The sequence below is a fragment of the Paramormyrops kingsleyae genome, chromosome 23, assembly GCF_048594095.1.
Source record: "Paramormyrops kingsleyae isolate MSU_618 chromosome 23, PKINGS_0.4, whole genome shotgun sequence".
NCBI classification, from domain to species: Eukaryota; Metazoa; Chordata; class Actinopteri; order Osteoglossiformes; family Mormyridae; genus Paramormyrops; species Paramormyrops kingsleyae.
In genome coordinates, this window is record NC_132819.1 from 2,647,029 (window position 1) to 2,673,696 (window position 26,668).

The 26,668-nt window shown below is 42.2% G+C and overlaps 1 protein-coding gene across 1 annotated transcript; it reads left to right on the plus strand.

The window, feature by feature from the left end:
- Positions 1 to 3,886: 3,886 nt before the first annotated feature.
- On the plus strand, positions 3,887 to 7,030 carry LOC111839437 (BOLA class I histocompatibility antigen, alpha chain BL3-7-like). Its single transcript, XM_072705799.1, has 4 exons — positions 3,887 to 4,188; positions 4,648 to 4,932; positions 5,068 to 5,172; positions 6,897 to 7,030. The coding sequence occupies exons 1-4, from the start codon at positions 4,068 to 4,070 to the stop codon at positions 6,956 to 6,958; spliced, it is 573 nt and encodes a 190-aa protein (XP_072561900.1). The 5' UTR covers positions 3,887 to 4,067; the 3' UTR covers positions 6,959 to 7,030.
- The last annotated feature ends 19,638 nt before the right edge of the window (positions 7,031 to 26,668 follow it).

The following is a 26,668-nucleotide window of genomic DNA, read 5'->3' on the forward strand; positions in this document are numbered from 1 at the left end:
AGAAGTGGGCACTGGTACCAGAGGTAAGGCTGAATGAACAGACCGCCCTCTGGACGCCATTCCTTGTGCCCACCCCCAAGGCCCTAAATGTATGTGTCATGAGAGAGTAAGTAATGAGAGTGTCTAAGTTGTGATGTGTGATTGAGACACAGGTGGTCACGGGGGGACAGAGGAGGAATGCCTCCCCTGCATCCCAGCGATGCACCTGCACCTCAAAGCCCTATATGTGTGTTGGGGTGACGGAGCGGGAGGAGGGAAGCATTTAGGGATGGGGAGGAAAGGATCGGGGGGGGCAAAGTACCCCCCCTCTGGAGCCAGCCCCCCCGCTGACCCCCATAAGCACCCCCGTTCCCCGAAATCCACCCAGGGCAGGAGAGCCGAGGCCCATCCAGTCCGGGGGCCCAGAGCAGCGGCACCACCGGGCACCACAGAGCCCGGGGCAGCCAACCAGACCCCACCACAGAGGGAAAAACTACACCCACCCCACCATTCAGTCAACTCCCAGATTACATAAGACAATAGACACCCAGGTTGGGTCCATTTTCCTACTCTATTGGATTCCCCCCCACCCCCGCAGAGTGGATACCCCTAAGGCAGGGACCACCTGCGGACAGATGGTAACAACCTCCCCACCAGCTAAAGAGGCCCCCAGCCCCTCCAATGCGCCGAAGGTCCCCGCGCCGGGGCCGGGCCCCAGTGCACGCGCCAGCCCACACCCCGGCGACCCACCCACCAGGACCCAAGCCCCCCCAGCCCAGCCCGGAGGCAGAGCGCCCCCAGAACCCCAAGCCCGCCCCGGACCCACCCTGGAGCAGCACGGCCGCCAGGCCGGCAACCTACGTCCGCCGGCACAGGCTACCCCAGCAGCGCTGCGTGCAGCCGCCAGAAAGACGCCACCCAAGAGCCACCAAATCCCCATCCAGGCCAGGACCGCAGTCCCAGCGCCGAACCCCCCCAGAAACCCCCCCCCCCCAGGGAACCCCCAGACACCCCAAGCCCATAGGCCCCCCCCCGCACCAACAACAACCAACAAACATGGCTGCCTATGCAAGACCGAAGCGGGACAAACCTGTGACCCCCCACCGCCACTAGGTGATGGAGCTGATCAAAGGAGCCCAGAGAGATTGGTCTAATGTGGCGGCAGAAGCTGTATCAAGACTAATATGGTCCAGCAAACTCTCTCTATATTGGTTGATATTAAGGTTATTTTTATTTTTCCAGTTCATGAGGACAGTCTTCTTAGCAATGCATAAAGCGGTGAAAGCCATGTGGGTTGTGTTAATCTCGGTAGTGACACCATCTAGGTCGCCCAACAAGCAGACTGAAGTGAATGGTACATTTCAGACACTTTGATAAGTCCTCACAAATCCTGCGCCAAAACATCTGAACAGGTGGACAGAAACAAAGAGCATGGATGTAATTGTCAGGTGTATCCCCTTGACAGTGTGAGCAGTTGTTAGAAAATGTAAAACCCATCCTGAACATCCGATGCCCTGTATAGTGCACTCTATGCAGGATTTTGTATTGTATTAATTGTAAATTGGGACTTCTAATCAGTTCAAAGGTTTTTAAGCATGTCTTAGACCAGAAATTGTGGTTCCAGCTGATTGATAAATCTGCCTCCCATTTTGCAATAGGAAGGGATATTGAATCATCCATTTTGGAAAATCCATATTTTCATTCTGATACTTAATGATTTGCTGGCGGTTTTCAAAATTTTGATTAATACTTTTGGCACAAAATGAACTCCATAGTAACTCGGAAATTCCGAGTTGAGTGACATCACGTCCGACAATCTCCCGTTCGAGCTACCCACATCTCGGAACAAACATGGCTGCCTCCATGAACACGTTGCTGTGTGTTGTTGCTTTATATTTTAGCAGATTTGGAGTTTTCCAAATGGAGAAAATTGAGAAATGGAGATTTTTCCGAGAGATAAACAAGAAACACGAACTAGTCAAACCACATTAAAAGCTTTATAAAATATTTTAGTACATTCATAGCGATATTCTTTTTTCGATCGGTAAACAAACTACAAACAAACCAAGTCGCCATGTTGAAATTACGTCACAGGGGCAACTCGGACAACAAAATCTTGTCCGACTTCAACGTCATAAAAGGGGCGTGTTTCCGACGGGAAGTGACGTTTTTCGTGACGTTTTCATCCGAGTTCCGACTTGGAGAGAAATAATCGAACGCACCAAAAATCTTGTCCGACTTCAATGTCATAAAAGGGGCGTGTTTCTGACGGGAAGTGACGTTTTTCGTGACGTTTTCATCCGAGTTCCGACTTGGAGAGAAATAATCGAACACACCAAAAATCTTGTCCGACTTCAACGTCATAAAAGGGGCGTGTTTCCGACGGGAAGTGACGTTTTTCGTGACGTTTTCATCCGAGTTCCGACTTGGAGAGAAATAATCGAACGCACCATTACACTTGCTCTGACGGCAGCAGGTGGTCTACCGCTATCTTAGCTTGCTAAATTAAACTTTCGTTAAAATGCCTAAAACTAAACGGTCGAAAGTGTGGCTGTATTTCACAAGAAAGGATGTTTTGTTGTTCTTTTTTGTATTTACTTATATATTCATATATACTTTAAACTTTTTATATATTGTTCAATTTTAAGCATTCAATTTTTTGTTCAATAAAAATGTATTCTTGAGTCATCCACCATCATTTTGTGGCTTTTGTAAAGTATCAGTTCAGGCACCGTTTTGGCACCGGTACCGTTTTAAAAGTATCTATTTGGCACCGGTATCGAAAAACCACCAAACGATACCCAACCCTACTGCCATCACTGCCCCCTTTCTTAGGGACCATGATTACTGTACCACTAAGTGTACTGTAGATAAAGCACAAAAACATACTGTAGGACAAAGCTTTCACAAGTCGAACTCGGTCAAGAGGTACCATGACATTAAGAGTGATTCAAAGGCATAAACATCCCAGTAGGTCTATTTGCCTTTGCTTCACCCCTTCAGAGATGTGTCTTGATCTATACAAGTTTTAGCAGGTTTGTTTTGTTATGCTCTTAGTTGTTGGTTGAGTTGTGGTTAGATTTTTTTGGACCTGTACCTTTCGAGGTCCGAATAGTTGGCTATGATCAGTGGACTACAGGGAACAATGCACACCCCTTGCATTTTCAGATTATTTTTGTCTGTAATAGTTATCAATTATTATATTGCATCCACTTAAAGTGCAATGGGTCAGCAACTAAGGGGTTAATAGCTCTAAAACAAAATGGGACATGTCCTATGGAGTGTGCTTTCATCAGTGGACTCTGGAGGATAATGCACACCTTTTGGGTTTTCAAGATCACTTTTAAATGTCATGAAAAATTATGTTTAAAATTTTCTACATGAAGTGCAGGGAGACTATCAATTAATGGGTATGATTTAGTGTTGTTTTGTGCTATAGTATAGGCTGAAACCTGCGGTTATCATCAATAACAAAATGCGGAAATCATAATACAAACTTTAATTTGTGTACGCCAATGAATATTAACAGGAACGTTAAATCTGTATTTGCATGATTTCAAACATATGCTGGACTTTTATTTTTAATTGGTGCTCTTTTTTCTCCCACAGTGGTGAAATTTCACCATTTGTATTTTGTAATTGCATTTGTTTCACTCAATTAGAAAAGGGAGTTGTATTTCAAATAAAGTTTGAATCTGAACCTGTGTAGTTTGAATGGGTGGGGTGGGGGGGTCAATAATGTCCCTATCTAGAAAAGGGGGGCCCTGCAGAGAAAGTTTGAGAACCACTGCTCTAAATGAACATGAAATCACTGAAATCTGAACATCAGATCTGCAAATTGTATTTCCATTAAATGCTCTTCATTCAGCTCTATCTTTGTAACAGCTGCCAATTGCTGAAAGACTAACTGGGAAAATGTCCCTTTTTGTTGATCTGTCACAGGGATTTGTATTTCTCAGAAATTCGCTGCATGTACCTTGGAAGGTGACCGCCTGAGCCAGTTCTTCCTCCGAGATGCTTATGAGGGCGAGGAGACGAGGACCTATGACATCCTGGAGCAAAGATATAATCCACATGTGCCAGAGTTGATGTGGACCAAGTTAAAAATGGAAGCTAAAAAGCTGACTTACATAAATGTGTACCAGCCTCTTTGTCTTAAATTGTTAAGGCAATACCTCCAGCAGGACAAGAATGTGTTAATGAGAAGAGGTACAGAGCACAGAGGTCTTTTTAATACCTGTCAGACGCCAAAACAAAGTGTTTATTCTGATGTGTCTGTTAGTCTGGATGATGAGAGCATCATGCTTCATGGGGCAGAACTGCCCGCTCACGTCTTTATTTGCAGACTTAATTTTGCTAGTAGCTCTGTGTATGGCTTTGTAATATCCTCACATTGTCAAAATGCCACTTGATTCAGCTGATAACTGGCAGAGAGAGAAAGAGATGGTGACCTACATTTTTCTTTTTAAATATTTTTTTGTTTTTGAAATTGGCTCCAGTTAACCTTTGGACAAACAATTGCTGAAAGTCTATGCTATTGATGTTTCACACAGTTGCTGAAAATAATTTTGCAGAATACGGTTTTAGTTATGTATCTTAATGCTTTCACTCAAAGTTGACAGTTATTAAGTATCACCGGTACCATGGAAATGCTCATGTACTCCACAGAGTGGCCCAGGGTCAGGGTGATCCAGAAGGGAGACCCAGGCACTGGGGGAGCACAGGTGTGCTGCTTGGCCACTGGCTTCTTTCTCCGGCACATCAACATGACCCTGCTGAGAGACGGCCAGCCCGTCCCAGAGCAGGATCTGACAGGAGGGGAGGTGCTGCCTAATGGAGATGGAACATTCCAGATGAGAAAGAGCCTCAGTGTCAGTGAGCAGCAGTTGAGGGAGAAGCACCAGTACACCTGTACTGTCACACACATGGACAGAAAGGAAGACTTTGGATTGGGTATGTCTGTTTAAATGAGTAGCTTCCACATCTTCTGGTCTATGACTTGCCAAGAGTGTTTGGTAGAAGAAACACAGGCTTGTTACCATGGAGATATGGCTGTATATAACATGTGACTCTGATGTGTGTCAGCAGAACCGGAAGATCATCCAGATGTTATCATCATCCCTGTCCTGGTGACTGTCCTTGCTGTGATTGTCCTGGTTGTAGCCGTCGTCCTCTGTTGGAGAAGACAAATGAGTGGGTTTTGGTTAAATCTGGGATTTATCTGTGCTGGTTTTTTACTTGTTTAGTGTATTGATGTAAATTAATTGTATAGTGAATGACCTCACTTAGTGTTTCTCTGATCAGACAATAACAGGCACTAGTTATCCTCAAAGGCAATAACAGATACTATCTAACTCTTCTTATACAATACCCTGGGTTTGTCCAGAAGTTCTAAGAGTTTTTTAAAGTTTTATTTGAACATGTATTTGGGGAATACAGAATCTCTCAGAAATCCTAAGGTGGGGGGTGCAGATGGTGATGCACAGGTACCTTTTTCCAGAGGGTAAGAACATAAGAACATAAGAACTATACAAACGAGAGGAGGCCATTCGGCCCATCGAGCTCGCTTGGGGAGAACTTAACTAATAGCTCAGAGTTGTTAAAATCTTATCTAGCTCTGATTTAAAGGAACCCAAGGATTCAGCTTGCACTACGTTATCAGGAAGACTATTCCATACTCTGACTACACGCTGTGTAAAGAAGTGCTTCCTTAAATCCAGTTTGAAATGTTCTCCCGCTAATTTCCACCTATGGCCACGAGTTCTTGTATTTGAACTAATGCTGAAGTAACTATTCGGTTGAACAGCATCCAAACCTGTTAGAATCTTATAGACCTGGATCATGTCCCCCCTCAGTCTCCTTTGCTTGAGGCTGAACAGATTTAGCTCAAATAACCTTTCCTCGTATGACATTCCTCTAAGACCAGGAATCATTCTTGTGGCCCTACGCTGCACCTTTTCTAAGGCCGCTATGTCCTTTTTAAGATATGGTGACCAAACCTGTACACAATATTCTAGGTGAGGTCTCACCAAGGAATTGTATAATCTTAGCATTACCTCCCTTGACTTAAACTCCACACACCTGGAGATGTACCCCAACATCCTATTGGCCTTTTTTATTGCTTCCCCACACTGGCGAGAATGAGACATGGAAGCATCAACATACACACCAAGGTCTTTCTCATAATCAGCTACCTTTATTTCAGTAGGTCCCATAAAATACCTGTACTTTATATTTCTGCTCCCTACATGGAGTACCTTACATTTGTCTATGTTAAATTTCATCTGCCAGGTGTCAGCCCAGTCACTAATTAAATTAAGATCCCGCTGTAGCTGCTGAGCCGCTAGTTCAGTATCTGCTACACCACCCACCTTGGTGTCATCTGCAAATTTCACCAGTTTACTGTATATATTGGTGTCTATATCATTTATGTAAATTAGGAACAAAAGTGGTCCTAAAATTGAACCCTGCGGTACCCCACTATGAACGCAGGCCCACTGTGACATCGAGCCTCTTATAACTACTCGCTGCTTCCTATCCGTTAACCAGTTATCAATCCAAGTCGCTACAGTTCCTAAAATACCTGTCGCTTTGAGTTTAAGTGAGAGCCTCTTGTGGGGAACAACATCAAAAGCCTTTTGGAAATCTAAATAGATGACATCATAGGCCTTCTTATCATCAACTTCCTGAGTAGGAAAGTAGGAGTGTAAAGAGGGTGTAAGCTGGTTGGCTGGCATCCCTGATGATGCGGCGGTGGGAGAGGTATAAATCCTGCAGAACTCTGGCCATGAATGAGTCCAAAAAGCTGTTATTTATGATAAGGTCAGGAGGATCTGATTGAAGTGTTTGAACATGTAGCTGGATAAAGCAACTTTAAATGTACTTTATACCAAACGCTTGGTATAATTGTGTTCCAGGTCCACTGGATCCATGTCAAACCTCTGATCCTGTAAGATACACTGCAGCCCAGAGTGAGTGACTCATCTGTAGCTAAAGACCTCGATGAACCTGACAGTTCTACTGTCATCAGCCATCCTGTCACCTTTTTGGGCCTTTTGTGGGTCGTCTCTTCTCACACTCCATCAATATCCCTCTCTCTCTCTCTAATGACCATAGAACATTAGTTATGTCTTGAGTTGCCTGCAGACTTCAGTACATGTAGCACAATAGCATGCTGCCTATCAAGAATTAAATAAGATTAGACAGCAAAGTGAATGGCTTTTTGGCTTTTGTGCAGGTGACAATAGATATAACATCTGATGTCACTTTAGCCATAAAAAATGTGAAGTATACTAGGGATCTGGGCTGGTAGATGTTAGGTGCTTCAACTCTTTCATCTTTGTGATTCCAAGCGTACACATAGCTATTAAGAAAATCATAACCAAGAAGATTATTCAAGATCCACTAAGTGCAACATAAGAGCATTCAAAGAACAATGAGGTTAGTAGAGGAATTCATGGAACAGATGAGTCTTAAAGTATTTCTTGAAAGTAGAGAGGGTGTCTGATGACTGGATGTGGTTCGGCAGCTCATTCCACCACCAAGGAACCACACTGCTTTTAATGCAGGGAAACCTAAGCGATGCTGGTTTGCTAGCCAAAGGGGCGAAATGGGACATCGGTCTTGTGGAGCCTTTTAATGGAGATAGATGCCTGTCCAGTGATGGACCTGAGACGCAATACTTATTATAGCAGAGATATGATTATGGTGTTTTTATCACTTGAAAAATACATACAATAGCTGTAATAAATTACTGGTTGTTTTAGTTTTGATATGACATCTTTTTTCCATCTAAGTTGGCAGCCCACTGCAGTGACAGAACTTCTGCTTTTCAGAAACCGAGCAGAGTGACTCTGTGGAAGTAAAATTGGACATTAGTAGGCCCGGGACGGGAGGCATATTGGGTCTGTTATGTCTTAGGCCTTAGGCCAGAAGAGATTGTTTTGAATACTGTGTGATCTCGCTTTGTGATAGCTGCCTGCAGTTGGCTCCGCAGAAGCTCAGACCTTGAAGAGGCAGACAGTGAAGCAAAGGGGGGGAGAAACCACTTGCAAGAAGAGATTTGAAGCCGCCCCAACTGTTGCACTAAGAGTTATAGCTTAATAAAGTAGTTGTAGTAGACAATATATGGTATGATATGCAATTGATCACATCATGTTAATCATACTAATGTTAATCATACTAATCATGTTAACCATGTATTTTCAATGATTCAGGGACAATACGTCAATGTGTTAATCATTGATCAATGGAACACCAAAACATTAACAGTAATTCAACGTCATATAATCAATATCTATATACATATTTCAAGTAGAGTCCATAAGCCGAGGCTGTCTCCAGTAAATTGCGTATAATGGGTGGACCGTACCTTGCTACCAGGGTGAACCAATGGCACAGGAGAATTGTGTTTGTTATACGTTTCAGCTTAGTTTGTTGATTTTCCATGACCAATCAGGAATTAGAAGTCCTGGGAGCTATGGTTTATCTACTGGTTGCTCTGCGTGCTGGGTGTGACTTGGTACCAAAGGCCAGAGTGTGATGGAAGCGCTTTGCTGAACTTGCTGGAATAAAAGAGATTTTCTTTACTCACCAAACTAAGAGGTCCAGACTTTTATTCTAAGTGTTTGATTTATAATTTTTCTACCACAACTCCACATCCATCTCCCCCAGCTCATAAGACACTCCCTGCCCATCTGGTTCATTGCTGGTCAAGCCTGGAAATTCTATGAAGAGGAGCTTCATTCTGTTAGTATCCTAATGATACTACAGAGCCATGTTTGACTGGTCACTACATATGAGTAGCTGAAGCTCAGCACATTTCTATTAATATGCTAATTAAACGTATGACAAAGCAGAGGCTGTGTTTTGTTCTCATACTATGCTTATCCAATATTGTATGCCTCTCCCCTGTTAGATTGAAGTTGGAATTTTATTTCATGGAACTGGTTTCCTTGGAGTTATGAAAAAATCATCTTTTTATGAGAATTTAGCAGAAACCTAATTTCCAAGACTCAGATTTAAAAGACAATCAAATGATCTTATCTTGGATTTTGGCAGCACAAAATTTCAAATTTACGTTCATCATGACATCCAGATCAAATAACTTTAACCAACAAATATGAAGCACATTAGCAGTTCACTAAAAGAAGCAGAAGTACGTTCAACAATCTCACACTATTACACTTCAAAAATTTCATGATATGAATGTTGCAGATGTTTATTAACCTTGATGCTTATTAACCTTGATGTGTATTAACCTTGCCATATGTTCTGAATCAAAGTTGTGAGGGAGACACACTGGCAGCTAATGGTACTAAAGACTGACACAACATGCAGGACATTAGTAGCAGGGAAGGGTGATTTTCTTTTTGATCCGATACCAAGTAATTCTGTTCTCCAAAAGTCACTGATATTGTGTTGAATAGCTAGAAGAACATCATTTCAGTTCCTAAACCTCTCCTCAGGGGAACCACAGCCATTCCGTGTTTTTGTTAAATTTCCCTCCCCAGATGTTGCAGATGCAGATTGAATGGATGTTTCTGTGTTCTGTAATTAGATTAGATTCAACTTTATTGTCATTACACATGTACAAGTACAAGGCAAGGAAATGCAGTTTAGGAATAACCAGGAGTGCAATAAGCAGTAAGTGCAGGATAAGGTATAAGTTATAAGTGCACTTAAATGGGATAAATGCAGGGAGAAAGTAAGGGTAATATTTACAGATGGATATACTGTGAGCATAATATACAGATTGCTAGTGACTATAATCAGAAATTTACTAATAGATGAACAATATATACAGGTTGCTATTAACTGTGATCAGGAATTGCCGATAGATATGAACATAATGTACAGATTGCTATTTCTGGAAACAGGAATTTATAAATAGACATTTACAGATATACACTCACCTAAAGGATTATTAGGAACACCTGTTCAATTTCTCATTAATGCAATTATCTAATCAACCAATCACATGGCAGCTGCTTCAATGCATTTAGGGGTGTGGTCCTGATCAAGACAATCTCCTGAACTCCAAACTGAATGTCAAAATGGGAAAGAAAGGTGATTTAAGCAATTTTGAGCGTGGCATGGTTGTTGGTGCCAGATAGGCCGGTCTGAGTATTTCACAATCTGCTCAGTTACTGGGATTTTCAGGCACAACCATTTCTAGGGTTTACAAAGAATGGTGTGCAAAGGGAAAAACATCCAGTGTGCGGCAGTCCTGAGTTTATACTTACCTAATTTATCAATCAGTCAACAGTAACCATATTCAAAAACATTTTCATTAAAAGCCTGATCTTGTTTTTTTTTATTTTTAAGTTACGCCAAACCACCCCCCCCCCCCTTCAAGGATCACTTTATTTTTAATTTATTGAAGAACAGATCAATACATTAAAAGAAGTCACTCCAAATCAGCCCACCTCTGCCCACCCCCAATATGACCAAAGGTGAACAAATAAACAAATATGCCACGACAGGTGAGACAAAGAAGACATGACATTGTAAGACCGTGCAGGTTGACATACAGCCCCAATTCCAATGAAGTTGGGATGTAGGGTAAATTGTAAATAACAACAGAATACAATGACATAGAAATCTCATAAAGTTATATTTTATTCACAACAGCACATATAAAACATGTAAAATGTTTAAAGTGAGACATTTTGCTATTTAGTGAAAAATATTGGCTCATTTTGAATTTCACGATAGCAACACGTCTCAAAAAAGTTGGGACGGGGGCAATAGGAGGCTGGAAAAGTTAGTGGTATGAAAACCCAACAGCTGGAGAAACAATTTGCAAATAATTAGGTCAATTGGCAACAGGTCAGTAACATGACTGGGTATAAACAGAGCATCTTAGCAGGCGTCGTATAAAAAGAGCATCTTGGCAGGATCAGGACAGTGTGCAGTACAGTGAGCAGGGAGATGGCAGGATGAGGACAGTGTGCAGGACCAAGAGGTGAGTTAGAAATTAGGCTGTACTTTAAGATCTACTGTATCATCAAGACAGATATTAGCCTAATTGGCAAATATTTATTGCTGAAGGCTGTTGGAGCTGGGGGGACTAAGAGAGCAGGAATAACACCAGATTCCTGGACCAGACCAGGCTGTTTGTAAATGTATAGGCTTATTACTTTTACTAATATACTTCTTCTAGGATAATTCCTGGGAGTTATCAAAACCAAAATCTTTTGGATTGGGATAAGGATAATGCGATCTTCTGTATTGATTCTCATTTTGTCGCATGTCCAGACCATGACCATGTGTTGCATACATGTTAGTAAACACCCCTAGCACATCTTGCACTCTTAACATTGATCCTGGTGGCGACTATTCATATTGATGCAGTAGCGGACCATAATGGTCATAGAAGTGTTCTGAAGGCAGTACCCCCCAATTATGGAGGAGTAATTCGCACTCTGGCTAAGTGGAAAACTGTTCTGTGGTCAGACGTATCTAAATTTGAAATTCTTTTTGGAAACCAGGGATGCCGTATCATCCAGACTAAAGAGGAGAAGGACCACCCAGTGTGTTATTGGCGCTCAGTTCAAAAGCCAGCATCTCTGATGTATGGGGGGTGCATTAGTACATATGGCATGGGCGGCTTGCATATCTGGAAAGGCACCATCAATGCTGAAAGGTATATCCAGGTTCTAGAGTAACATATGCTGCCATCCAGACAACATCTCTTTCAGGGAAGACCTTCCATTTTCCAACATGACTAAGCCAAACCACGCACTGCAACAATTACAACACAATGGATTCGTAGAAAAAGGGTCCGGGTACTGAACTGGCCTGCCAGTGGTCCAGATCTTTCACTCATTGAGAACATTTGGCACATCATAAAATGAAAATTACGACACAGAAGATCTAGGACAGTTGAGCAACTACTGTAGAATCCTGTATCTGACAAGAACGGGACAACATTCCTCTCCCAAAACTTGAGCAACTGATCTCCACAGTCCCCAGATGTTTACAGACTATTGTTAAAAGAAGAGGTGATGCCACCCAGTGGTAAACATGGCCTTGTCCCAACTTTTTTGAGACGTGTTGCTGCCATGACATTCAAAATTACCTTATCGTTTCCTTAAAATGATACATTTTCTCAGATTAAACATTTGATGTGTTTTCTATGTTTTGTTATGAATAAAAAATGGATTTATGAGATTATGGAGGGGTAAGAGTACCAAAATTAAATAAATAAATACACCAATAATTAATTAATTAAATGTGCCATGAATTGTTTAAAATGGGAAATATAAAGATAAATTATTACATAAATGTGTCATGAATTATTTAAAATGGGAAATAAAAATATCGTTAATTAAATGTGCCATGAATTATTATCTACCATTAGAAATAAAATCATTATTAATTATTCACTATTTATTTAATTTTGGCACTTTTGGCACTTTCACCACATCATGAATTAATTTTATCTGTCAGTGTGACCCATCAAAGTCAGTAGGCGGGACAAACAATGATCTATCTGGATCTTGTGCAGCCGATTGTTTTGGTCTAAAGCTGTGTCATTTCCAACATGGTGCTACCAATCATGGACCAGGCCCAATACCGCACATGTATTCACATTTTGCGGCAGACCGTGATTCAGGGCATGGATGTCGTGTATCATCATTCATTGGTCACGTATTGTGAGATGGATCATTGATGTTTATATTTGTAGTTCAGCCATCACTTTATTGTGGTATTTAAACCATATTGCTTTGCCGATTGTAATATTTGCATCTGTGTGCGCGTTGCTTTTAGTGCCTGACAGTAATCTTACACTTTCCCAATGGTATTTCTGAATAGATGCCTTTTCTTTAGAAATCGTAATAAAATTGGGGTGTATATCAATCTTGTGTCAAAATTAAATAAATAGTGAAATAATTGTAAATGACACATGTAATTAATTAATAATGATTTTATTTCTATCCATCCATCCATCCATCCATCATCTTCCGCTTGTCCGGGGTTCGGGTCGTGGGGGTAGCAGCTTCAGGAGAGATACCCAGACCTCCCTCTCCCCAGCTACCTATACCAGCTCCTCGGGGAGGACGCCGAGGCGTTCCCAGGCCAGCCGAGAGATATAATCCCTCCAGCGAGTCCTGGGTCTGCCCCGGGGCCTCCTCCCTGTAGGACATGCACGGAAAACCTCTACAGGTAGTCGTCCCGGAGGCATCCGCACCAGATGTCCAAACCACCTCAACTGGCTCCTTTCGACGTGGAGGAGCAGCGGTTCTACTCTGAGGCTCTCCCGGATATCCGAACTTCTCACCCTATCCCCTGCCCAGACACCCTGCGGAGAAACCTCATTTCGGCCGCCTGTATTCGCAATCTCATTCTTTCGGTCATTACCCATAGCTCATGACCATAGATGAGGGTAGGGACGAAGATGGACCAATAGATCGAGAGCTTTGCTTTTTGGCTGAGTTCTTTCTTAGCCACGACGAACCGGTTAAGCGCCTGCAAAACTGTAGACACCGCTCCGATTCGTCTATCCAGCTCCCAATCTTGCCTACCCTCACTCGTGAACAAGACCCCGAGATACTTAAACTCCTCCACTTGAGGCAGTACCTCTTCCCCGACCCGAAGAGGGCAATCCACCCGTTTCCGGCTGAGAACCATGGTCTCGGAATTGGAGGTGCTAATCCTCATCCCCGCCGCTTCGCACTCGGCTGCGAACCACCCCAGAGCACGCTGGAGGTCCCCAGCAGATGAAGCCAACAGGACGACATCGTCTGCAAAAAGCAGCGAGGCAATCCTGAGGCCACCAAACTGGACACCTTCCACACCCTGACTGCGCCTAGAAATCCTGTACATAAATATCATAAACAGGATCGATGACAAAGGGCAGCCCTGGCGGAGCCCAACCCGCACTGGGAAAATGTCTGACTTATAACCGGCAATGCGGACCAAGCTTCTGCCCTGTTCATACAGGGACCGAATGGCCCACAACAGTGGACCCTGGACCCCATACTCCCGAAGCACCCCCCACAGAGCACCTCGAGGAACCCGGTCGTAAGCCTTTTCCAAATCCAGAAAACACATGTAGACTGGATAGGCAAACTCCCAGGCCCCCTCCAGTACCCTTGTGAGGGTATAAAGCTGGTCCAGTGTTCCACGGCCAGGGCGAAAACCGCATTGTTCCTCCTGAATCCGAGAATCGACTATCTATCTCACCCTCCTCTCCAGTACCTGGCATAGACCTTCCCAGGGAGGCTGAGAAATGTGATCCCCCTGTAGTTGGAACACACCCTCCGGTCCCCCTTCTTAAATAAGGGGACCACCACCCCGGTCTGCCAATCCAGCGGCACTGTCCCTGACCTCCACACACTGTTGAGAAGGCGTGTCAGCCACGACAGCCCCACAACATCCAGAGCCTTCAGGTACTCCGGGCGGATCTCGTCTACCCCCGGGGCCCGGCCACCACGTAGCTCTTTAACCACTGTGGCCACCTCAGCCCCAGTGATGGACAAGCCCCCCCCAGCACCCTCGGGCTCCGTGCCCTCAGATGTCTCAAAGGCAGTGTGCGTAGATGTATCTGAGGCAGGGTTGAGGAGGTCCTCAAAGTATTCCTTCCACCTCCGGGTGATGTCCCCAGGTGAGGTCAACAGCACCCCCTCCCCACTATAAATAGTAGGTACCAGGAGCTGCTTCTAATGGTAGATAATTCATGGCACATTTAATTAACGATATTTTTATTTCCCATTTTAAATAATTCATGGCACATTTAATTAATTATTGGTGTATTTATTTAATTTTGGCACTCTTAGCCCTCCATATGAGATTTCCATATCTTTGCATTCTGTTTTTATTTACAATTTGCACAACATCCCAACTTCATTGGAATTGGGGTTGTAGACAAGACAGGACAAGACAAAGCAAAGCAGTACCCTCACTGGGATAGTTATGGATTTTCTGTGAAGTTCTCAGAATTATGAGATGCAACAATTGCAACCACCTCCACCACCTTTAATTTATTGAAGAACAGATCAATGCATTAAGTGAAGCCACTCCAAATCAGCCCACCCCCAATATGACCAAAGGTAAATAAATAAACAAATAAGTCATGGCAGGTGAGACAAACAAGATATAACATTGTAAGACCATGCAGGTTGACATAGACAAGACAGGACAAGACAAAGCAAAAGCAGTACCCTCACTGGGATAGTTGTCAGAGTAATGAGATGCAACGATTGAGGTATGATTGCATTGAGCAGTTGTAGTGTCAGTGTGTGAGTGTATGTGTGCGTGTTAGTGTATTAATATGTGTCATTTAGTGGGTTTAGTTTACTGGCAAGTCCAGTGCGATGGTAAATGATCTTGGTTTTGATCACAGACACTTGCAAACCCAGACACCCAGACCCCTTATTCAGTCCCTCGAGAGCCCCATCAATGGGCTATATAAATATTGTACATTAGTGCATTTATTGACTATTAATTATGTTCTTATGTAAAAGTCACTGTTCTCACTGTTTTTAATGCACTCAATTGGCCAGCCAAGCACTCCCCCCCCCCAAGGGGAAATTCGACCTGATTTCACATGGGTCAAATGCATAACACAAATTTAAAGGATTGTGTCAGCTTCAAACCTCATTAAGTACATTCTAATAATAGTCTTTGAATAGAAACAAATAACAGTTATACGAAATAAGCGTCAGCAAAAAGTTTGCTGGGTTTGGAACAAAGTTCCAAATTAGACCTCATGTCACACGGGTCATTGTACAGTATGAGATACTGGGCAATTAAGAATTTTTGCAGTGCTTTGAGAATTTGTTTTATTTCTATTGTGCATATGCCCAAAGAATCCATGATGCGTGCACGAATCATTATATAAAGACACTCTTCTACTTACAAACTTTCAACTTATGAACTTTCAGACATACGAACAAAGGACTGCAAGTCCAAACTGTGTTCCTTGGGCTCCCGTTTCCTGTCCGCAACATTTTTTTTCTGTGCCCCAATTCCGCCTAGTATGACTACTGGCCGCTACTCCCACCGCGCAGCAGCGTAGCTTGCGTATTCCCAGTGTAGCGAGTGGTGATGGAATACTGCCGGATGGTACCAACCAATGGTACCAATAGCCACAAGTCAGCTCGACTACGCCACCCCAGGTACTACCCCCGGAGAAAGTTCGGTCGCCCTACCCCCCGGGCCAAGGCACACAGGTCCGTTTACCGTAAGAGCGGAGAGACGTTGTTCAAACACAAATTTTCTTAAAACTAAAACCATAAGATAATTAGTCAGTCACAACACCATGCATAGGCCGAAAGTACAGCCCGGACACCAGCAGCCACTTCTTGCCGGTCTAAGACTGGGCGCTGAAACCTAAGACAGCACAAGAGAACCCGAAAGATGTATGCAATCATACGAGTGAACAAAAAAAAATATATACAACTACAAACCACAACAGTAATCACACAAAACCCAAAGAAAAACACTGCAGTCTAAAGTAAAGAAATCAACCAAACAAATAAAATACATAGTAACATAACCTAACAAAACGATTTTGATGACAAAAACACATTTTACCCATTCAAAATAGGACACACATTATATCAAACAGATGAACGTAATACAATTAAAACAAAAAGAAACAAACCTTTGAAAAGTGAGGGACCAATCAGCCCCTCTAACACCCCGTCGCACGCAGGTACTGTAAACAGGCTTCCCCCCCCCCCCCCCCCCAGCCAAACCGCTCCCCAGCTAAGTAACCGCTGGTGAATCGGCCTGCCACAGGCTGGGCGGAACACAACAAATCAAACCGAAAGCACTCAAAGCGCGACACGGTGCAAACGTCACTAAACAGCAGCAGTAATCGTGCATTCCATTTGCCTCGGATTCCGATTTTCGGAATCCGAGATTACGTCACATCCGGGAAAAACCGAGTTGGATACGTTCCATTTGCCAAAGAAGTAGCAATACTATCGACCCATATGAAAAAGCAAGATTTTTTGCTTAGCCGGACAACTTGTCGGATTTAAGGTACCTCAGTTTAAATGGCCTTTATTTTCGTTCACTTACAATTAGCCCGAACTACCTTAAATCCGACAAATAATCCGACTAATCATGAAATCCAATTCTAGACCGGTTAATTGGTAGCCATTGTTAGCCATATCACTTGATAACACATTACGCGCGGTGCTTCACGTATAAAACTCCGTAGCAACACGTCCACAGATAAGTTGGACGGTATAGTGTGTGCGACCGATTTAATGAGCCAGAAATGAGAAGTAGTGCTTAAACAGGATAAAACTACAACTTTCCCTTCTGTTGATAAAGGGCACAGCCATCTTCGATTCTGAACTCGGGATCCTCTGCGTTATCCGAGATCATTCTCGGATCTCCGAGAAACGGGAGCGCGCATGTCGTCACTTCCGGCTTTGAAACTCGGAATCCAACTCGGAATCCGAGTTCCCAGGGCAAATGGAACGCACCATAAGGCAGCACAGAGCCGCCGTAGGCAAGAGCGGCAGAAAGGCAGCACAGAGCCGCCATAGGCAGAGCGGCAGTAAGGCAGTACAGAGCCGCCGTAGGCAGAGCAGCAGTGGTTCCACGTAAGATGGAGCAGCAGTCACCGCCGCACCACAGCACACGGGACCCTGTAGTAATAGAACAGTAAGGTAAGGGCTAATTAATTATAAGGTAACGCTATCCGCCCACCTACAAACCAGGCGAAACATTTAACTCACACCTTAGGAGAAACCCCGCCGTATTATTCCCAGCGTCAGGCGTCCTGTCGCAGCTTGTACACCGGTGCAAGATGTCCCGACCACTAATCCCGGAACGAACTGGGAATCCAACAATTAAAATGACCGCCGAAATGGAGCATAAAGCTTTCTGTGCTGGGTAACCCTCTCCTATTGGCTACTCACCCCCCAGGACTTAATAACACACACCTTGTTGTTTTCTCCTCCTACTACACCAGCATCCCAGTTCTTTATACTTGCGTATACCGGGTGAGGGTAAAATGCCCCTCCAGACGTAAACAAAAAAGAAATTCGAGGAGCTCAGCATTGCGGTGCAACTGCGCAGTCAGTACAATACGGATGTCCGAAATCGTATTGTTCTTAATGTTAACATTAATTTCATTGTTAATTTGTTAAACGTGAAAATGTTCTATATGTTATCTGTTGAGCGTTCTCTGGTCGAGGATAATCTGCATTTTTTCCCTCTCTTTTCCCGTCAGACAGATGTGGATGTCCATGGCTACCAACGTCACTGTTCATGGATGCCTGTTCCTGACGAATAAAATAAATCATAATAAATCAATAAATAAATATGTCTTTCACCAAACATGTCAGTATTTTATTGTAATTCTGTATTTCTGTAGATCTCACATCCAAGCACTATTGAAATGTTTTGGTGTTATCTGATTAAATTTTCTCATATAAGTACAGCTATACTGTACAGCTTGAAAGCACTCCTGTGAAATATCTACCTAGAAACGTGGTTGCCACTCTACAAGCCATTTTATCAGAATTAATTCACGAAATAAATAAAAGAAAAGGGATATTGCAAATTAAGCATCTGTTAGCCTATATTGAAACATGGAAATGCTACGTAGAAATCCTGTCCCGGGACATGTGATATATTGCCAGAAAGCTTGCAATTTGTACTATACGAAAATGCATGAAAGTTCCCAGCGCAGGATTTCTAAATGTGCACTTCGCCCTGTACACTGTAACCATGTGGAAGCTGCCATCCATAATCTTAAACTAAAAGTCCACGGAAGTGGCACGTAGAAATCCTGCGCTGGGACATGTGATATACTGCCGGAAAGCTCGCAATTTGTACTATATGGAAATGCATGGAAGTTCCCAGCGCAGGATTTCTAAATGTGCATTTCGCCCTGTACACTGTAACCATGTGGAAGCTGCCATCCATAATCTTAAACTAAAAGTCCACGGAAGTGGCACGTAGAAGTGAGGCCCCAACACATGTGATATATTGCCAGGAAGGTCGAAATTTGTACTTTACGAAAATTCAAGATTGAAGATTCAAGATTCAAAAGGTTTATTCGTCACGTACACAGTTGTACACATACAACATGTAGTGGAATGTAACCCTGGTCACTCTGAGCAGCTGTGCATGATAAGAGAGTAACAAAATATAGAAAAAATAATAAAATTAAAAATATATGAAATGTTCAGCTGTACATAATCTATACATAAGTGATAGGTAAGAGGTATATAAGTGCAATGTGCAAGAGGCCTGAGGTATGTGCCAATGATTTGGACAGGGTGAAGCAGTACCTAGAGGCATTGAGTATTGTCCTGATTTAGGAGCATTATGACCTGGGGGGAAAAGCTCTTCCTTAACCTTTCCGTTCTGTGGTGCGTTTCCCAAGACCATAGTTCGAACAAACGTTCGCAAACACTGTCCTTAAGTTGCGTATTTCAAACAACTCACGAGCTGTAGTTAGAAGCTTAGTCCCGGGTAAATACGTCAGCGATGGTGGAAAATGCATTCTAAGAAGGGTATAGTCACCGTGTAAGTAAAAAATTGTATAATCTTTCATAACTAATAGGGAATAATTTAGCTCTACGATCACATATAATGTGAAGTTGTCTGAAAATGTAGTTTGAAACGTAATTGTTGTGTGGGTCTCTGGTCATAAGTACGGTAACTGTCGGTAGTGAGCAATAGGGACACCTTGCCTCATATTCGATATTCAGTTTTCTAGCTTTAATAACTTTTCACGGAAGTAAGGTGGGACGTTATTAATCACAGAATCCTGTTGTCCAGTACGCAGGCTACGATGCACACCGATGATTTTTGCGCTTCAAACCATTTCGTGATTTGTGCAAAATCGTGTTAATAGCTAATAAAATAGGTGCTGTCAGCTGTAATGACATGGTGCTTTAGCATTTTGGGCTCATGGCGACTGATGCACACCCCTTTGTTACCCAGATTGCTTTACGTACGATTTTTAATTAATTTTTCAATGTTCGAATGTATCCGTGTAATGCGAAATGGGACAATGCATGAATGGGTTAATAACTTTAAAACTAGACAAGACAGGCACTTCTAGTGAAGTGTGCTTTGCTCAGTGGACTACAGGGAACAATGCACACCCCTTGGATTTTCAGAATAACTTTCTCTCTAACAGTTATTAATTAATACATTGTATGCATATTACATGGAATAGGGGCTATGCACTAAAGGGTTAATAGGTCTGGAACAAAATGAGACAGCCACATTCTATGAAGTGTGCATGGATCAGTGGAACCTGGGGGACAATGCACACCCCTTAGATTTTCAGAATACCTTTCTCTCTAACAGTTATTAATTAATACATTGTATGCATATTACATGGCATAGGGGCAATGCACTAAAGGGTTAATAGCTCTGGAACCAAAGGGGATAGCCACATTCTATGAAGTGTGCATGGATCAGTGGAACCTGGGTGACAATGCACACCCTTTAGATTTTCAGAATAACTTTCTCTCTAACAGCTATTAATTGATACATTGTATTCATATTACATGGCATAGGGGCAATGCACTAAAGGGTTAATAGCTCTGGAACCAAATGGGACAGCCACACCCTATGAAGTGTGCATGGATCAGGGGGACCTGGGGGACAATGCACACCCCTTACATTTTCAAAATAACTTTCTCTCTAACAGCTATTAATTGATACATTGCATCCATATTACATGGCATAGGGGCAATGCACTAGAGGGTTAATAGCTCTGGAACCAAAGGGGATAGCCACATTCTATGAAGTGTGCATGGATCAGGGGGACCTGGGGGACAATGCACACCCCTTAGAATTTCAGAATAACTTTCACTCTAACAGCTATTAATCGATACATTGTATCCATATTACATGGCATAGGGGCAATGCACTAAAGGGTTAATAGCTCTGGAACCAAATGGGACAGCCACACCCTATGAAGTGTGCATGGATCAGGGGGACCTGGGGGACAATGCACACCCCTTACATTTTCAAAATAACTTTCTCTCTAACAGCTATTAATTGATACATTGTATCCATATTACATGGTATAGGGGCAATGCACTAAAGGGTTAATAGCTCTGGAACCAAATGGGACAGCCACACCCTATAAAGTGTGCATGGATCAGGGGGACCTGGGGGACAATGCACACCCCTTAGAATTTCAGAATAACTTTCACTCTAACAGCTATTAATTGATACATTGCATCCATATTACATGGTATAGGGGCAATGCACTAAAGGGTTAATAGCTCTGGAACCAAAGGGGATAGCCACATTCTATGAAGTTTGCATGGATCAGTGGAACCTGGGGGACAATGCACACTCTTTAGATTTTCAGAATAACTTTCTCTCTAACAGCTATTAATTGATACATTGTATCCATATTACATGGTATAGGGGCAATGCACTAAAGGGTTAATAGCTCTGGAACCAAATGGGACAGCCACACCCTATAAAGTGTGCATGGATCAGGGGGACCTGGGGGACAATGCACACCCCTTAGAATTTCAGAATAACTTTCACTCTAACAGCTATTAATCGATACATTGTATCCATATTACATGGCATAGGGGCAATGCACTAAAGGGTTAATAGCTCTGGAAGCAAAGGGGATAGCCACATTCTATGAAGTGTGCATGGATCAGTGGAACCTGGGGGACAATGCACACTCTTTAGATTTTCAGAATAACTTTCTCTCTAACAGCTATTAATTGATACATTGTATCCATATTACATGGTATAGGGGCAATGCACTAAAGGGTTAATAGCTCTGGAACCAAATGGGACAGCCACACTCTATAAAGTGTGCATGGATCAGGGGGACCTGGGGGACAATGCACACCCCTTAGAATTTCAGAATAACTTTCACTCTAACAGCTATTAATCGATACATTGTATCCATATTACATAGCATAGGGGCAATGCACTAAAGGGTTAATAGCTCTGGAACCAAATGGGATAACCACATTCTATGAAGTGTGCATGGATCAGTGGAACCTGGGGGACAATGCACACCCCTTAGATTTTAAGTTTAAGTTTATTGTGAAATCTTTTCAAGATGCTGGCATCCTGTCAGGTGTGCTGCAATCTTGCAGTAGTTTAAGAAGACCTAAAAGAATTATGTCAAAAACAAAAGAGCACTCTCTAGGAGATATTGGAACGCAAAATTTAGTTAAAAAATCAGACTATGTGAACAAATGCCCCTCTCAGTTGATCAGCAGAGGCGATTAATAGAATGTTATTGTTAACCCCCTTTGTGTAAAAAAAGTATTAATTTTTAAATTTGATGTCTTCATTATTCCAAGTTAATTTCTATAAGGAGAGTAATTATCTTTGTATATAAGAAGCCAGGATTCAAATGGTGGCTTAATTATTGTTTTCTATTTTTGTTCAATGGATAAATGCTTAATGCTAATATATTCAATGTGACGAAACACGTAATCAAGCAATTCAGCTGCGATACATTTGCTTTGTCCCACGGTGCACTGCCTAAATCACACTTTACAACTTACTTATGGATTAATTTGTGTTATCAATTAACTGTCAATATGTATGAAATGGAGCAATGGCATGTAATATGGATGCGATGTAATAATTAATAACTGCTAGACAGAAAGTGATCTTGAAAATCCAAGGGGTGTGCATTGTCCCCCAGGTCCCCCTAATCAATGCACACTTCATTGAATGTGGCTGTCTCATTTGTTTTCAGAGCTATTAACCCTTTAGTGTTTTGCCCCTATGCCATGTAATATGCATACAATGTATTACAGTTTTTTACAATCGCTATGACAGTTTTTTCAAAACATTTAACAAGTTTCCTAAACTCTTAACACGGTTAGCACAACATCTGTCTTTGTAGGCTATACAATTACTGTAATACATTTCTTGTTGCTTTGATACAAAATGCATACAGGTAACACCAATTTAAAATGCTTGAACTTCTTTTACACACAAGCTCAACCAAGACCAAAACAATGTAATTTTACAGTCAAATTTACAAATGCTTTAACACTGTATGTCAGAACAGATAACATCATGTTCTAAACATAACTTATATAGGCTAAAGTCAAAGTGAACAGCTGTTTATATTGTGAATTGAAACACAAATATATTCCCTGTATTTTATTCCATTGCCAATGAGAACTATACAAAGTTCCTTTTGAAAGGAACAGTGAGCGCATCAAAGAACTCCGTCACCAATACGTTCAGGTAAGGTTATGCAATACAGTCATTACTGTACTATACACAGTGTGTTTTGCAGTAAACTACTCTATAAACCTGGAGTGCATTAGTACATACAGTAGATATACAGTACAGCACAGCATTTACATACACTGTGTGTAATTACTTTCAGAGAGTCATGGAGTTGGAGGCCAATCAAGTCCCACATGAAATTATCTATGTTGACGAGGCTGGCTTCAACTTGGCGAAAAGGCGTCGCCGTGGGAGAAACATAATAGGCCAAAGGGCCACAGTTACCGTGCCGGGCCAGAGAAGAGCCAATATCAACATGTGCGCCGCAATCTCCAACAACGGTGTACTCCTGCATAAATGTCAGATTGGCCCCTACAACACCGACCGCCTTCTCCTGTTTTTAGAAGACCTGCACGAAAGACTGGTGCCAGAGGTAGAAAGGGGACCGGTGGGAGACCACTTGCCAATATATGTTATCACATGGGACAATGTGGCATTCCACCATTCCCGTGCAGTCACAGCCTGGTTTGACGCCCATCCAAGGATGATGTCCCATTTCCTTACCCCTTACTCCCCTTTCCTCAACCCCATTGAGGAGTTTTTCTCAGCCTGGAGATGGAAGGTTTTTGACCATCGTCCACATGACCAAATGTCCCTCCTGGATGCAATGGATGCTGCATGCCAAGACATCACAGCTGAACACTGCCAGGGGTGGATAAGGCATGCCAAAAGATTCTTCCCACGATGCCTTGCCAGAGAAGATATCAGGTGTGATGTGGATGAGAACATGTGGCCAAATGCAGAAGACCGGGCAGAATAGAAGATTACTTTGTTTTTTTATATTATAATTCCGGTGCTTTTTCTGTTTGTATATCTTGCAGTAATGTCCTTTTGCAAATAAAGTCTGTACTGCAGCAGTTCTGTCTGTATTTTTTTTTTACATAAACTGTACATTTTATAAAGCTACTCTGAGATGGTCATTCACTTTTTTGTATTGAATTTCTGCAGCAAAAGAAACAAAATGCATGCATTTACTAAACCCAACAAAACAAAAATGTAGAAAGGCTTCAAATATAAGGGCAGACCTGACACATAAAATAATGCAGTTTCTGTAATTTCAGCTGATGATAGTGTTTTTTTGTCAATGTGTTATGATTGACTAAATGTTCCTGTTGGAAGAGAACATGTGTTACTGTTTTGAATAATTATTTGATTTTAAAACATGTTTGCAGTGTTTTGCTAGACATAGTGTACTGTGATAGTTTATTATTGTATTTTGAAAATTAGTTTTGGGGTTTAGTTTACAATGTGTGATTTTGAGCATGAAATTAACCGTTTTGCCAATTGTGTGTTTTAGGTGTGATGGTGCGTTAAGAGTTTAGGAAACTTGTTAAATGTTTTGAAAAAACTGTCATAGCGATTGTAAAAAACTGTAATTAATAGCTGTTAGAGTGAAAGTTATTCTGAAAATTTAAAGGGTGTGAATTGTCCCCCAGGTCCCCCTGATCCATGCACACTTCATAGGATGTGGCTGTCCCATTTGGTTCTAGAGCTATTAACCCTTTAGTGCATTGCCCCTATACCATGTAACATGGATACAATGTATCAATTAATAGCTGTTAGAAAGAAAGGTATTCTGAAAATCTAAGGGGTGTGCATTGTCCCCCAGGTTCCACTGATCCATGCACACTTCATAGAATGTGGCTGTCTCATTTTGTTCCAGACCTATTAACCCTTTAGTGCATAGCCCCTATTCCATGTAATATGCATACAATGTATTAATTAATAACTGTTAGAGAGAAAGTTATTCTGAAAATCCAAGGGGTGTGCATTGTTCCCTGTAGTCCACTGATCAAAGCACAATTCACTAGAAGTGCCTGTCTTGTCTAGTTTTAAAGTTATTAACCCATTCATGCATTGTCCCATTTCGCATTACACGGATACATTCGAACATTCAAAAATTAATTAAAAATCGTACGTAAAGCAATCTGGGAAACAAAGGGGTGTGCATCAGTCGCCATGAGCCCAAAATGCTAAAGCACCATGTCATTACAGCTGACAGCACCTATTTTATTAGCTATTAACACGATTTTGCACAAATCACGAAATGGTTTGAAGCGCAAAAATCATCGGTGTGCATCGTAGCCTGCGTACTGGACAACACGATTCTGTGATTAATAACGTCCCACCTTACTTCCGTGAAAAGTTATTACAGTTTTTTCCAATTGCTAACACACTAAAATCTAATGTAAAGCTCAACTGCAGAAACTGACACTCAGAGAGCAAAATCTCTCCTCACATTTGCTATATTCAAAACACAAATCACACCTTTGAACACAATAAGCAATTAACTTGACTTCTTTTGCATTAGAGTACACACACTTTCCTACAGAAAACACAGGAATCTCACACCAAGACACTTTTAGCCATTTCCAAACACACCCAATCAGAAAGCCACACCCATGTGCCCATTAGGCTAAAACAAATGTCACCTGGTCAAACACCTGACTGCTTATTAGTTAACTCAGCAATCAGAATGTGAGAACTATAAAACTCCACAGATTTACCAACATTAAAGAACAATGGAAGCCGGAGGGAGAGGAAGAGACGTTAGAGGTAGAGGACACGTAAGAGGTGGAGGTAGAGGTAGAGGTAGGGGTAGGGGTAGGGGTAGGGGTAGGGGTAGGGGTAGGGGTGCACAGAGAGGTGAAAGAGGACAAAGACAAAGAAGACAAGCACTCTCCAATGAAATTCGGGCAACATTAGTCGACCATGTTATAAATCATGGATTGACAATGAGAGAGGCTGGACAGAGAGTCCAACCCAACCTGAGTCGATTTACTGTTGCTTCTGTCATCCGTACATTTCGACTTGAGAACAGGTATGTTCTGTAACACCTACTCTGTATATATACAGCAATTCAAAGTATCTACAGTATGTATATTGTATATAGAGTAGGCTAATACTGCATTCTATATTTACAGTATATGTGTATGTGTTCTTTACTTGTACAATACTACTGCATAATCTTCATTATAAGCAAGAGAGGCTGCATACCAATATATACATTGTTGTCTTCTCTAAGGACTGAGAGACAAGTAGGACGTGGTGGAAGAGGTCGGATGTTCACAGAGGCACAGGAGCTAGAGATCATAAACATGGTTTTGGCAAATAATGCCATAAGACTTAGGGAAATTCAAAGCCACATTGTGAGAGACGACACTGTTTTTGGCAACATTAGGCAAGTTGCCTTGTCTACCCTCGCTCGTGTTCTCCAGCGACACCAGGTACGAATGAAACAGATATACCGGGTGCCTTTTGAGAGGAACTCCGAAAGAGTCAAAGAACTGAGGCACAATTACGTGCAGGTAACTATTAGACTACAGGACACTACATATAATGTTGCATTTCTCCAGTACTAAACATAAACCTAAACCATTGCTTATGTAATCTTTTTTTTTGTTTTCAGACAGTGCTGGAAATGGATTCAAATGTGATCCCACATGAGTTCATTTTTATT

Excerpts from the sequence above, each read along its gene's own strand:
- LOC111839437 (XM_072705799.1), top strand. The coding sequence starts at position 4,068 with ATGTGGACCAAGTTAAAAATGGAAGCTAAAAAGCTGACTTACATAAAT. Across the intron at positions 4,933-5,067 it reads AAAGGAAGACTTTGGATTGG|AACCGGAAGATCATCCAGAT; the intron begins GTATGTCTGTTT and ends GTGTGTCAGCAG. Across the intron at positions 5,173-6,896 it reads CTGTTGGAGAAGACAAATGA|GTCCACTGGATCCATGTCAA; the intron begins GTGGGTTTTGGT and ends ATTGTGTTCCAG.